We start from the raw sequence: 14417 nt of genomic DNA, 5'->3' as shown, positions 1-14417 counted from the left end.
AGATGCGTTTAAAATGAAACAAACTGTATCGGTTACGATAGGCCCGTTTTGGATTAAAGTGAAAGTAAAAGTCGCTCAGTTTTGTCCGACTCTCTGCGACCCCATGGACTGTAGCCTGCCAGGCTCCTCTGTCTGTGGAATTCTACAGGCAAGTATACTGGAGTGGGTTGCCATTCCCTTCTCCAGGGCATCTTCCCAACCCAGGGATCAAACCGGGGTCTCCTGCATTGCAGGTAGATTCTTTACCATCTGAGCTACCAGGGAAGCCTCAGTTTTGCATTAGGAACTCAGACAGTAAAGCATCTGCCTACAATGTGGGAAACCTGGGTTTGATTCCTGGGTCAGGAGGATCCCCTGGAGAAGGAAATGGCAACCCACTCCAGTACTCTTGCCTGGAAAATCCCATAGACAGAGGATCCTAGTAGGCTACAGCCCATTGGGTTGCAAAGAGTCAGACACGACTGAGCGATATAACTTAATTTTAAATCTCAGTGGCTTCAAACAACAAAATCTTGTATTTACAGTTGGGATAGCATTGAGTGTCTGTGATGGTTATTGGCACTGTTCACATGCCTGAGTGCTAGGCGACTTGCTGTCTTCAGTGGTGATGGAGGACTAGACCTGAATCTTCTTGAGAAGATAACTCAGCACAAATATGGCCCAGGAGGTCTGTGCACAGAGTGGGGAAAATATTAAAACAGTGACAACAATAATCTCCCTTGATGATAGTAAATTTCAGCAAGAACATCTAATTTTAAGTAGCACATCTTTCTGAAGCTTCTCCCGGATAAACCAACTGCAAACGTTGTCCGTGGTAGCCAGCCAGGCGACCCTGTGTGTGTCAGGAGGGTGTGGAGAGTCAGTAGGTGGCACGACTACAATTGCAGAACCTAGAGCCACACTGGCCTCAGGGCAGAACCTGGCTCTGCTGTTTCTAATGTCCTGATCTATATGATGCGATCCATTCTACACCATTCAGTGGGTCATCGTAAGGATTAAGTTGAGGTAAAACATGGTAACATTGAACAGAGGGTACCGACATGTGGTGAGTATTCAAGACGGTTTGCTCTATTGATCATTATGTAATCGGTCCCCTGTGCCGTCATGTCCCGATCCTGTCTGCTCCTCCCAAGACGACCTGAGGTATCCAGATAGTGCATGCCAGGAGGATCTGTTGTACTTTTGGGATGGACCACCTAATGAGCAAATAATCTGTAATTTGATAGGAGTAAAAGTTGCCCTTTTCTAGAATGGGGTTCACCCAGATGGAATCAAGCCAGAAAGTCATGAGGAGAAAAAGAGCTTAGGAAGAAGAACCTGCTGTTCAGAGTGGTTCTTGAGCAAACACTGCTGAAACAGGAATGCCTTGTTTGTCTTGGAGTTTTTTCTAAAGTTTTTATTTACTTATTTTATTATTTATTTTTGGCTGTGCTGGGTCTTCTTTCCGTGTATGGGCTTTCTCTAGTTGTGGCGAGTGGGGGGTACTCTCCAGGTGTGGTGCACAGGCTTCTCGTTGTGGTGGCTTCTCTTGTTGCACAGCATGGGCTCTGGGGCACTTGAGCTTCAGTAGTTGTGGTTTACGGGCTCCAGAGCACAGGCTCAGAAGTTGTGGTGCATGGGCTTAGTTGCCCCGAGGCATGTGGAATCTCCCCAGAGAAGGAATTGAACCTGCGTTGGCAGGTGTATACCTAACCAATGGACCACCAGGGAAGTCCTAACTTCGGCTTTTTAATTAACCTCATTGATGAGGGAGCAGTCTTGACCTTCTGACACCTGGGTTGTTGACGTTGGTTTGTAAAGCTTGGAAGAGAAAGCCTCCCACGGGTCTGTCAGGCTCTGAGCCTGAACAGAAGATCCCTGCCCTCCCGCTTCTCCCCCAACCCTGAGAGGAGAGGACGTGATGATGCAAAAGCCTGGGGATGATGTTCATTGTAGCCACACATGATGGCAAGGAATTTAAAGAGCCTTTGAGTCATGAATGCAGCAAGACAGAGATGTGGAGAAAAGCTATTGAACAGCAAAGAAATAGAGCTGGCAGGGCACGCTGTGCTTTCATTAAAACGCTGTCAGTCAGATGAAAAGCTTTCAGCTTCTCAACTGCGGAGATGCCCCTGGCTGATCCCAGGCACATCTCCCCAGCAGGACTCGCAGACTGTGCTCTGCATGGAGGTGTCTCCAGCCTCCACCAGAGGCTCTGCTCCCTGAAGGCTCCACTCAGCCCTGACCTGATATCAGTGCCTGAATGGACCCCTCCCCGACCCCACCCCTGAGGAAGTGGAACTGTCATTCCATCCCTCCCTTCCTTCTCTTATCCGTGAATCTCAGGGAACATGGGGAACATCTGACCACCTGTTGGGATCTGCCAGGTGTGTGTGCCTTTGGGCAGGTTATTTGATCTCTGTGATCCTCAGTGCTCTCATCCATAAATTGGGAGATATTTGTGAGATTTCATGAACAACTAATACATTGCCTGGGACATAGCATCACTCATTAAATATTCACACCTGTCTCCTCACCTTGGTCATGTTTATCCCATGTTTGGTGACCAGTACCAGGACATCCAGGCCATCCCAATCCTGGCTTCTCTGCCACCTGGAGGTGTAATCTTGGCAAATTGCTTAACCTCTCTAAGTCACCATTTCTGCTTCCATCAAATGGAACAGAGTAAGACAAATCTTGCAGAGCTGTTCTGAGGATCAAATGAGACAATAAGTATCGCTCCTGGTGGCGTCTGGGACTCATAGTAAGTAACAAAGGAAAAAGGAGCTCCTGTTACCACTTCTGTAGTACCACAGTGGAGTCCAGCAAGATGATGTTGTGTGACTTCTCCTGTGTTGTGTGAAGATCATCCCAGAGGATGTTCCAGGGCAGCCGGGGCCTGGATCCGAGTGTGAGTGCTGGACCTGCAGATCCTCAGCCTAATCATAAAGGGTCTGGATTACCTGGGGGAGGAGGCCTTGGGGATCCACTGAAGAATTACAAGCTCAGAGCTGTGCTCATGAAGTGAAATAGGTCCCACTGTGCAGTGTTGATTGGAAAGGGGCTGGAGGCAAGAGTCCAGGGAGGAGGCTGCCAGAGTGGTCCAGGTGAGAGGGATTGGGAGGAACAAAATCAAGAGCCTGTTTGAGCTGCAGTAAGGAAAGCCTGTCTGGTCATTCTGGATACCTCAATGCAGGGATTCTGTGGCCCCTAAATCAGCCTCAGGAAGGACCCCAGATGTGCCATCCTGAACAGGGGTGAGAGCCTTGCTTTCCAAAGCCAAAAGCAGGGCACCCAGCTGGAATGATGGGTGGCAGTGGTCAGGGTTACCCCTCCTTTTGCATGACTATGGAATTCGCCCTTTGGGAAGACTTCCTTTGGATCTGGGTTTCCTCGCTGCTTTCCTGGCCCAGGCGGCCAGCAGTCACTGTGGTCTCTGGGTTGTTTCCACTTCCCCCCTCCTTACTCTTCCTTCCCCACCTGGCAGAACTCCGCCTGGAAGGGAACTTCCTGCACCGCCTTCCCAGTGAGGTCAGCACCCTGCAGCACCTCAAGACCATCGACCTGTCCCGGAACCAGTTCCACGACTTCCCCGAGCAGCTCACCACCCTGCCTGCGCTGGAGAACATCAATCTGGAAGAGAATGAGATTGTGGGTGAGTGGACCCAGCCCATGGCCCTGCCCCTCCTCTGTCTGCAGAGCCTGCCCTGAGCTCCCTTGCCTGAGGTGAGGCTCACAGGGCCTTCTGGGGCACAACGGATGGGGCTCTGGAGGCAGAGTTTCATAGACAAGAGTGCAAGGTTGGGCTTTCTGGTCTGAGATTCCTGAGTACAGGGCATTGAGCCTAGAAAGGTAACTATTATGAGGTCCTGCTGCCTGCCAGGGGCTAGGCTGGACACTTGCTTTCACCTGGCAGGTAGAAGGTCTTGGCTTTTCACACCGCAAGCCCTGAACTAGTTGGGCCACCTTGGACCTCAAGCTCTCCTCTTGTCTCCATCTGCCAGCCTTGGCTGCCTTTACAACCCTTCAGCACAGACCTTCTATGTGTTAACTCCTGCCTGAGCTCCTGGCTCTCCCTCCCTGGCTTCACAGAAGCTCTTTGCCATGATTAAGCAGGAGCTCCTGGGCAAACAAGTTCAGAACAGCCTCTCTGTACCTTCCAGTACAAATACTCTCCCCCTCAGGGAAGCAGGAGGTCTCTCCCTCCGAGTTGGAGGTGTGCCTCCTGCAAACAGCAGACCCCAGCAAGCTGGATTCCTCTGAGGTGGAAGAGGGGTTCCTTTCTTCCTTTGGTAACACTTGCATACCTCTTGGTCTCATTAGACCTCAGCATCCTCTCCAACTGCTGTCTAGCCCCTCCAAGGGAGAGCCCGGCACTCACAGGGTACCTCAGCGCCCCTCCTCCTCGGCTCCTCCTGCTGCTGCTTTGGCAGGCTCTGGAAGCCCATCTCCAGCTCCATGTCGCCTTCTCTCACGTGGCCTCTAATGTTGATGGTTAATAATAACCCCCTTCAGTTATGCATTCACTTTTGTAAGCTCTTTTGCAGGCATTATGCTATTAGATTAAAAGCAAGAGGCCTCTGGTGGTTCGGTGCTGCCTGGTGCACTGGTGAGCCTCCCTTCTATCAAGGATGCTGCCTGCAGGGCTCAGGCTCTGGCTGAGTGGGAGGGGGAGCCAGCTAAGCTCTGAATTTCGGGGTCCATCCTTTTACAGGTGTGTAAACTGAGGCTCAGAGAGGTCATGAGAGAGCATGGGGTTACACAGTGAGATCACAGAAATGCCAGGCTAAGAGTGCATGATTCTAAAACTCAGCCCTATGCCTGGAGAGGGCTTCCCTTGTCTGGCCTCTGGGAAGGCCCTGGGAGTGGGCTCTGGTTCAGACTTGCCGTCCCAAGACCAGGATCACTGAGTTGCTGGCCCCTGGATTGGCACCCCCTGGGCCACTTGGGCCCTTGTGCTGTCTTTAAGCAGAAGTACCTGTTTACTGTAAAGCTCCTGACCACCTAGGGCTTCCCTGGTAGCTCAGTTGGTAAAGAATCCGCCTGCAATGCAGGAGACCCTGGTTCAATTCCTGGGTCGGGAAGATCCTCCAGAGAAGGGATAGGCTACCCACTCCAGTATTCTTGGGCTTCCCTGGTGGCTCAGCTGGTAAAGAATCAACCTGAAATGCCTGCAGTGTAGGAGACCTGGGTTCGATCCCTGGGTTGGGAAGATCCCCTGGAGAAGAGAAAGGCTACCCACTCCAATATTCTGACTTGGAGAATCCCATGGACTGTATAGACATTACTTTGCTGACAAAGGTCTGTCTAGTCAAAGCTATGGTTTTTCCAGTAGTCATGTATGGATGTGAGAGTTGGACTTTACAGAAAGCTGAGCACCAAAGAATTGATCCTTTTGAACTGTGGTGTTGGAGAATACTCTTGAGAGTCCCTTGGACTGCAAGGAAATCAAACCAGTCCATCCTAAAGGAAATCAGTCCTGAATATTCATTGGAAGGACTGATGTTGAAGCTGAAACTCCAGTATTTTGGCCATTTGATGCGAAGAACTGACTCATTTGAAAGGACCCTGATGCTGGGAAAGATTGAAGGTAGGAGGAGAAGGGGATGACAGAGGATGAGATGGTTGGATGGCATCACCTACTCAATGGACATGAGTTTGAGCAATCTCCAGGAGCTGGTGATGGGCAGGGAAGCCTGGTGTGCTGCAGTCCATGGGGTTGCAAAGAGTCGGACATAACTAAGTGACTGAACTGAACTGTATAGTCCAGGGAGTGGCAGAGTCAGACGTGACTGAGCGACTTTGACTTTGCAGATCACTGGGGTCTTGCCCTGAGCTCTTGATTCTTGGCCAGGCCCTCCTTGCTGGGCCCTTCCTCTGCTGCCTTTTGTTCTTTGAGGCATTCCCGATGTCTGCTGCTTTTCCAAACGGGGCAGTAACCAAGAAAGGACTACTTGTTTGGGCTAATGTCAAGACCAGAGCTGGGTGGGTAGCTGCAGGCAGGCAGGTCAGGATAAGTATTGGCCATTGGCTTCCTCACTTCCTGACTGTATCTTTGAAAGACTTGCATCCCTTCTCTAAGCTTCTGCTGCTTCTCCGCTTTCATGTGGTGGTTCTCCGACCCTCCCCAAACCCCTGCCCCAGAAGGTGGCTTTTCCTCAAGCAGGAGAGCAGGGTGAGTGGGCATCTCTGCTGGCTGTAGTATAAGAAATGCCTCTCCCCAAAATGAGAAGTACAGGGTGACAGATCCCCTAATCTTACCCCCTCCAGCAAGGCTGACAACATTCCTTAGCAGTAACAGCTCCCAGAACCTAGATCAGCTGTTTTGATTTATTCTTTTGTACACATATCTCTTCCTTTCTACAGAGTGACGGTAATAACTCTGCACATGGAAGCATCTTGCAGTTTACCAGGAATGCTCATGTGCAGGCCCAAGACAAGAGCGTGATTATCCCATTTGATAGATGTAGAAACTGACGCACTAAGATTCCCCCGGCCTTCATGGTCAGGTGTCTATTGTACATCTGGCCAGGTAACAGAGACTTCAGCCACTGGGCTGTGTTTCCCAGTCAGTTCCTGCTGCCCAGGCCTGGGGGACATGGGGAGACTGGGGAATGCCCCTGCCTCCAAGTTTTCCCCAAGTGCCCAGCGGCTCCTAGAGGTGCTTGGCTGATCCCAGGACTGCTCCACTGTGGGATGCCCTGGGTGTTCTCCCTGCACCAGGTGGAGAGGGGGGCACACGGAGGCAGTGGTGGTTCCTTGCCGGAATCTCCTCACTTCTACGTTCTACCTCTCTCCAGCCCACCCTAGTTACTTGGATGGTTTCCTGACTCCCAGACCAGTGGAAGACCAGGCCACAGCCTTTGCAGCCCAGGTTGGAGGGAGGAGGGCTGTAATCACAGTGAAGTAGGTGAGGGCTGCACACTCCTTCATTATGGAAATAGCTTTGTACTGTTCGCTTGTTGTAGCTGATCTCCCACAGGAGCTCATTGGGATAATTGTGGTAGGAACTTAGGATGTCTTGAGTGTGGCTTATTTTTCCCCTCAGAGCTCTCAGAGGGGATTGGAAGATTTTCAAAAAAAATGTTTTCTAAAGAAATAAATTGGAGGTGCATGAATCTCCTTAAAGCTTTAGTTCTGTAAGTAGAGAACAAGCAGCTCTGAAACAAGCTCCAGGTGCATCTGAAGGGACCTCCTCAAAAGATGTCTCTGGCCCAGCCTCAGGAAGGCCTGGAAGCTTCCAAGAGCAGTAGCATCATCTTTTTTTTAATTTTAATATATTTTTTTTCCATTTATTTATTTGGCTGCGCCGGGTCTCACCTGCAGCACGCAGCATCTTCAATCTTCATTGCAGTGTGTGGGATCTCCAGACAAGGCATGCTGAGACTTTAGTTCCAGCTTGTGAACTCTTAGTTGCGGCATGCAGGATCTAGTCCCCTGACCAGGGATCGAACCCAGGCCCCCCTGCATTGGGAGCACCGAGTCTTAGCACTGGACCACCAGGGAAGTCCCCAGCAGCGGCATCTTGTTTCTGAACAGTGCCACTGGCTGGCACTCTCTGGGCCATGATGCGGGGAGTGGCTCGGCTCAGGTCCAGGGAGGGGAGAAGACACAGGGCCTCATCAGCGTATGCAGGCTGGGAGATGCAGGGGCACTGCCCTCTGCTTTCTGGTCCAACTGCGGGTGGCGGGAGGATGGTCGTCCTTGGTGCTCACTGGTAGCCGGAGGCCCTCAGGTCGAGGATCTGGGTGGCACGTGGCGGCCTCATTGCTGCTGCCTCCTACAGACAGTCCTCTGGTTTGTGTGTGACTTGGCTTTTGAGTCCTGTCATCTCCAGAGCCAGTGTGAGTGTGGTGTCTGCATGCAGCTGGCTTGCAGCTGGTTGGGAGCACAGTGCAGAGCAGGAATCCCAAAGCTCGAAGGCTCTCTGAAATGACTGACACTGAATAGGGCCGATTGTTTCAAATTGCCAGCTGTGACCCACTAGTAAGCTGTGAGACCAGCATGTGCTGGAGTTCCTCACCTGTAGCATGGTACACACTGCTTTGTGACTTTATAACAGTTTTTCTTTATGCCTGCATGAATATAGGTACTGGGTCATGATGTAAAATATATTTCTTTTTTTTTTTGGCCACTCCACGAGGCTTGTGGAATCTTAGTTCCCTGACCAGGGATCAAACCCGTGCCCCCCACAGTGGAAGTGTGGAGTCCTAACCCCTGGACCCCCAGGGAAGTCCTAAAATGTATTTCTTGCTGTGAGTCGCAATGAGAAAATAACAAAAGCTGCTTCTCTGAGTGGTCTCACAGCGACCTGGGGTCTGTGCTCAGCTGGCCTAGCTCCCTGTCCTTCCGCTCTCGTCCCTCAACTACACTGCGCTCTTCCCTCCTCCCATGTCCACCCGCATCTATGTCCATCTTGGTCACCACCACTGCGTCCTCCTGGCGACTAGCTGCTGGGGTGGTGGAAGGATGGGCAGTGGGGCCTCAGCTGGGGGGATGATCTCAGCTCTCCTCTCACCTGAGTGTGAAGCCACGCAGATGCTAGGCTCAATGCTACCTGACTGTCTATCCCCATCTCACCTCACCTCACACACACTGCACGGCCTGAGCTCATAGTCCAGAAGTCCTGCCTCTGTTCTTATCATTCTCTCTGCCTCGGTCCTAACCCCCCAAGTGCAGGTCCGGGCCTGGTGCACATGAACAGGAAGTGGTGCAAGTGACAGGACTCTGCCTCCCCCACTCGCTGGCTCCCAGCACACACACCGCAAGTGCCCCCATCCGGATGGGAGGCTTCCTGGCTCCTTGGAGACAAGCCTGCCAGGACATGGTTTTCTCCAGGCACTCCTGAGAGAGAGAAAAGGGTTTGTAGCTTAGAGTGTTTATTCCAAAAGCAATGCATCACAGGTTTCTGGGATATGGAATGGTTCTTGTATTTTCCAAACCAAAAAGAGGTATATGGAAACTTCTGCGTGTGTATAAACAAGACTGCTTGGGGAGAGACAGTCTCTGCAGAGGTAGGGGCTACAGAGATGAAGGAGATACAGATCCTGACCTCAAGCAGCTTGCAGACAGTCGGGGAGGTCTGAGTGGAAGTGGAGAGTAAACTGCTAGATAAGACATGGTTGGGGGACTTCCCTGGTGGTCTCGTGGTTATGACTCCTTGCTTCCACTGCAGGGGGCGTGAGTTCGATCCCTGGTCAGGAACTAGGATCCTGCATGTCTTTCGGCACAGCCAAAAAAAGACCAGACGTGGTCAGAAGGGCTGAGGGTGGCCATCCAACTATCCTTGTGAGGCGGGGTTCCCAAGAGAGCCCTGGGAAAGTTTCAGAGGAGGTGGAAGTGTTTAGTCTGACTGTGAATGGTGACATGAGGAGAAGATGGGTCACTCATCCTATGAAAGCCAGGGAGTCAGTGCTTTATCCCAGCAGCTGTCATAGAGGGCTTGAAGGTGGGTGCTGAAGCAGCGTTCACGCCTAAGAACTTGGAAGTACTTGATGCTACAGAGCAATTCAACACGTTCCTGGAACATGTGGGGGTGAAGGGAAACCAAGTATTGCAGAACCTTCATTTTGCTAAGTAGGAGGCTGTTTTGGCTAAGCTAGAATTTCACTTTTTGTCACCCTCAGTTCACTGTTTTTTTGTTTTGTTTTTTACCTGATGCATTCACTGTTCCAGAGAGAGCAAGAGATCATAGGAAAAGAAAATCTTGTTAAGAATTTAACAAATAGAGCAATGGTACTTTTAAAAGGAAAAGTACAGATATCCTTGGCTTTTCAAAGGTTTGCTTTACATCTCTTCATTTCACTTTGATTTCACTAGTCAAAGAAATCTGAAAAGGATTTTCACTTTTATGAAAACTAGGAAAAGTGCAAACAGCATTCAGCATTCATTTTGCAGCAAGTGCTAATAGAGGAAGCCCCTACCCTGAGCAGGGAGAGTGGCCCCGCCAAGCTTCTTCCCGGGATCCCCACTCAGCATCAAGCCGCCATTGCTTTGAACTGTGTCTGTGAGCATCTGTGCTATATCTCCATTTATTTTGTGTGTCTGTTAGTAAGTGAAAGTGAAAGTCGCTCAGTCATGTCTGACTCTTTGCAACCCCATGGACTATATAGTCCATGGAATTCTCCAGGCCAGAAAACTGGAGTGGATAGCCTTTCCCTTCTCCAGGGGATTTTCCCAACCCAAGAATTGAACCTAGGTCTCCTGCATTACAGATGGATTCTTTACCAGCTGAGCCACATGGGAAGCCCAAGAATACTGGAGTGGGTAGCCTTTCCCTTCTCCAGCAGATCTTCCCAACCCAGGAATCAAACCAGGGTCTCCTGCATTGCAGGCAGATTCTTTACCAGCTGAGCTATCAGGGAACAAGATGTGTCCTAAGGTGATCACTTCTTCACTTTATACCATTTCTGCTTTCAAAAGCTTTTATGTGAACTCTCTGCTTTTGGCTGGCGGGGCACATCTGTATCTGTATTACATAGAGATGCTTTGGGCTGCACTTGCTTAATTCTGCCCAATACAGTTTCACTTCTTACTGTTGAGCCCAACAATTCTCGGAGTCAGTGGGGGCAGGGGTGGTCCCAGGACCAGCAGCATCATCTTAGAACTTGATAGAAATACATATTTTTAGGCCCCTCCCCAGACCTCCTCAATCAGAAACTGGGGGAGAGAAGTGACCTCATCAGTCAGAAACTGGGGGAGGGAAGTGGACAGCAAATGGTTTTGTTTTCTTATTTTGACCTGTGGGATCTCATTTCCCCAACCAGGGATTGAACACAGGCCATGGCAGTGAAAGTGTTAAATCCTAACCACTAGACCACCACCTGATATGAAGAGCCGACTTATTGGAAAAGACCCCAGTGCTGGGAAAGACTGAAAGCAGGAGGAGAAGGGGATGACAGAGGATGAGATGGTTAGATGGCATCACCAATTCAATTGACATGAGTTTGAGCAAGCTCAGGGAGTTGGTGAAGGACTCACAAAGAGTCAGACATGACTGAGCGCCTGAACAACAACAGACCACCAGGGAACTCCCTAGCAATTTATATGAATAATCACCGACCCTGCCCCCAAATGATGCAGATGCATGCTGAAGTTTGAGAACCCCCATCGGAGGCTCTGGCTTCTCCAAGTGCCACCCAGAGGCAGGGTGGGTATCACCGGTTAGAAATTCAGGACCATGGACAGAGGAGCCTGGTGGGCTACAGTCCATAGAGTCAGACATGACTGAGTGACTAACACTTTCTCCTGGGCATGGCTCAGTGTGTAAAGAATCTGCCTGCAATGCAGGAGATGTCAGAGACGTGAGTTCAATTCCTGGGTCAGAAAGATCCCCTGGAGGAGGGCATGGCAACACACCCCAGGAGTCTTACCTGGAGAACTCCATGGACAGAGGAGCCTGGTGGGCTATAGTCCATGGGGCCACAAAGGGTTGGACACGACTGAAGTGACTGAGCACACACAGGCTTCACCTCCAACCTCCTGAGAAAGACACCCAGATGCTTTCTATGCATCGCAGGACCTTTTTCCTAAAGCTCCCAGTGCCATCTCTAGGCAGCTGACTGTGCTCATTGGCCCTGCCATCCTCCCAAGCACAATGCTCCTTAAGCTTCATGGAATTCCTCAGGGTACCCGCCACAGATCCCCATTTGGATCCCTCTGGAGCACTTGTTAAAAAGGAAGGCTCCTGGGTCTCCTCTCAGACCCACCACATCAGATTTTGTGTGGATGGGACCCAGGAATCTGCCTTTCTAACACATGCCATGGGCGAGGCAGTGGTGTGTTGATTGAGAATCTCTGTGCAACTGATGTCTCTATCATTCTCTCCTTTCCTCACATCTATCCAGCTAGTGCCTAGTACAGCCCACTCTGCTTCCTGAATCATCTACTGCAACTGGTTCTTCCTTTCACACTTCACAACCCCCACCCTTGACTCCCAGTCTTTCATCATTGTTTATCTGGTGCCATGGCGCCAGCCCTCAAACATAAGGTTTCCACAAAGTACAGGACCCTCATCCCCTGGGATACAAGGGTGAGGGTGGGGGGCACCATGGAGACTTGGAGGGAGCACTCCCAGCCCAAGGGGACACCTACACGCCTGCCATGGCCCAGGCCCTCTGTCGCAGTAACTTCTCCCTCCTCTGGGAAGGTGGTGGGGGGGAAGAGGCAGATCCCTGCAGGGAACCACAGCTTCACTCTGGTCTCCATCAATACAAGAGAGTCTCCAGAGTGCCCTCCCTTAGCCTGGGGCACAGGTGCCCACTAGGGCCTCGGGATCGCCTCCCCCGCATTGATGTCTTGTGCCAGCCTCACCCCGTTTCACGGAATTAGCTGATGAGCATCACAGGAGCAGAGAGGCATGGCTTTATTTCACTTTGGGGCTCTACCAGGCTGCCCCTTGCTGGGAGGTCCTGCAGGCTCTGTTGTTCTGGGAGCTCTCGACAGGATGGGGAGATGAGCCACAAACGCGGAGTACCAAGTGCTAAGTGAGAGGCCACGTGGCAGCTGAGCAGGGAAGGGCTTCCTGGGGAGCAGGAGTGAGTGGGACCCAGTCCTTTTGTTCCGAAGCACAGCCTCTCTGTGCCTCTGGGGGGACAAAAGGCAACTTCTTTCATAAGAGCCCAGGAAATAGTTTTTAAATAGAGGAAACCCTAGAAAAGCCGAAGTGGAACTAATGTTCTATTTGATCTAAAAAGATAAAATCACACTGATTTAAAAATCTAACAGTCATGGCTGCTTGACACTGCTCTTCTGTAATCCTCCTTTAATTTGTTCAGGCCTCTCTTCTGGATAGGAGGTGTTACCTTCACTTGACAGCTAAGAGACAGGCTCAGAGAGATTAAACAGATTGCACAGGGGTGTGGTGGAGGCAGGATTTGAACCCAGGTCTTTGGCACTCCTGGGCCCACACTGTCTTTGGTGTTCCAGAGCTTGCCAGGTCTACCTGTGATGGGAGTGGAGGGTGTGGGTGGCGCCCAGAGAAGCGTGTGCAGGTCCACATGTCTGGTGGCACCAGGACGCTGTTGGCCAGGTCACAAGGGGAGAGTTTTCTTACACAGGCCTTGCTCAGCCCTGGCATGATCCCTGTGGTGGCAGAGAAAGGAGCTCTCCCTGCAAGGAGTCACACTACAAGGGCTTTTAGCTGGTATTTACAAGGAGCTAATTGGCAAGCACACTTCCTCTAGCTTCCTGCCTGCCAGAGAAGGCTGTTAACATGTGCGTGTGTATGTGTGTGTATGTGTGTGTGTGTGTGTGCGTGTGTGTGCATGCGAGTGTGTGTGTGTTTTAGCCGCTTGGTCGTGTTAGACTCTTTGCGACTCCATGGACTATGGCCTGCCAGGCTTCTCTGTCCGTGGAATTCTCCAGGCAAGAATACTGGAGTGGGTTGTCATTCCCTTCTCCAGAGGCTCTTTCCAACCCAGGGGTTGAACCTGGGTCTCCTGCATTGCAGGTGAATTCTTTACTGTCTGAGCTACCAGGGAAGCCCTGTTAACCCCTAAGACATGTCAAAACAGAGAGGGTCTGGGAAGACAATGTCAAATCCCTGACACTAGACTCCTGCACACAAATCCTCCTGCCCCTGGTTCTTGGGCTCTAAGCCTGTCTGAGGGGAAATGGAAAGAACCCTGGGCACTAGGTTTGAATTCCCCCCTTCCCCACCCTCCGAGCATACAACAGTCTGAGCCTTGCCCTACCCCTTCCACCAAGCACTAAGTGTTACAGTGCCCAGGAGAAGAGAATTCACCCTCCAGGGTGGCAGCTGTCTGTGTGGCACAGTGGACTCATGCCCTCTGCCCAGTACGCCCTTGTCCAGCACCAGCAGAGCGCTGCCGCATACCCCACGAGCAGTGAGCACTCAGTGCACACATCGATCGTGAAGCCATCGTTAGACACAGCGTAGGAGTGCATGCTGGCTGTGGAGCCTCTTGAGGGAGAAGCTGGGAGTAAACAAACAGTCTTCAACATCAATTAGACTTGGCCCCCAGATGTGGAGGGGAGGGAAGCTCTTGTTGCAGCTCCTGCCCACGTGTGTCTGCCTGGAGGGAACTAGCAAGCCAATTCTCTGCCCAAATGGCATTCCCTGTGCCAACCAGTGAGTGGTAAAACCTTGATTACCCAGAACCTCCAATTATCCAGGATGCTCGTGACGCTCTGTCGGTAGTACACAAGAGAAGAGCAAGAAAAGTTCTCTGACATTTGCTTCAGTTCATTTCAGTTCAGTCGCTCAGTCGTGTCTGACTCTTTGCGACCCCATGAATCGCAGCACGCCAGGCCTCCCTGTCCGTCACCAACTCCCGGAGTTCACTCAAACTCATGTCCATCGAGTCGGTGATGCCGTCCAGCCATCTCATCCTCTGTCATCCCCTTCTCATCCTGCCCCCAATCCCTCCCAGCATCAGAGTCTTTTCCAATGAGTCAACTCTTCGCATGAGGTGGCC

At 51.2% G+C, this 14417-nt stretch overlaps 1 protein-coding gene across 1 annotated transcript in view; it reads left to right on the top strand.

Annotated features, from left to right (window-relative positions):
• The window catches only part of LRRC20 (leucine rich repeat containing 20), a 71800-nt gene that overhangs the window by 44326 nt on the left and 13057 nt on the right, over positions 1–14417 (top strand). Inside the window, exon 4 of the mRNA XM_055535045.1 lies at positions 3467–3634. Coding sequence (XP_055391020.1) covers positions 3467–3634 — 168 coding nt within the window. The remainder of the gene's footprint in view (positions 1–3466; positions 3635–14417) is intronic.

The sequence above is a fragment of the Bubalus kerabau genome, chromosome 1 (assembly GCF_029407905.1).
Source record: "Bubalus kerabau isolate K-KA32 ecotype Philippines breed swamp buffalo chromosome 1, PCC_UOA_SB_1v2, whole genome shotgun sequence".
Taxonomy (NCBI): Eukaryota; Metazoa; Chordata; class Mammalia; order Artiodactyla; family Bovidae; genus Bubalus; species Bubalus kerabau.
Note: the sequence above shows the minus strand (reverse complement) of the source record. Positions and strands in the feature narration are given on the sequence as shown.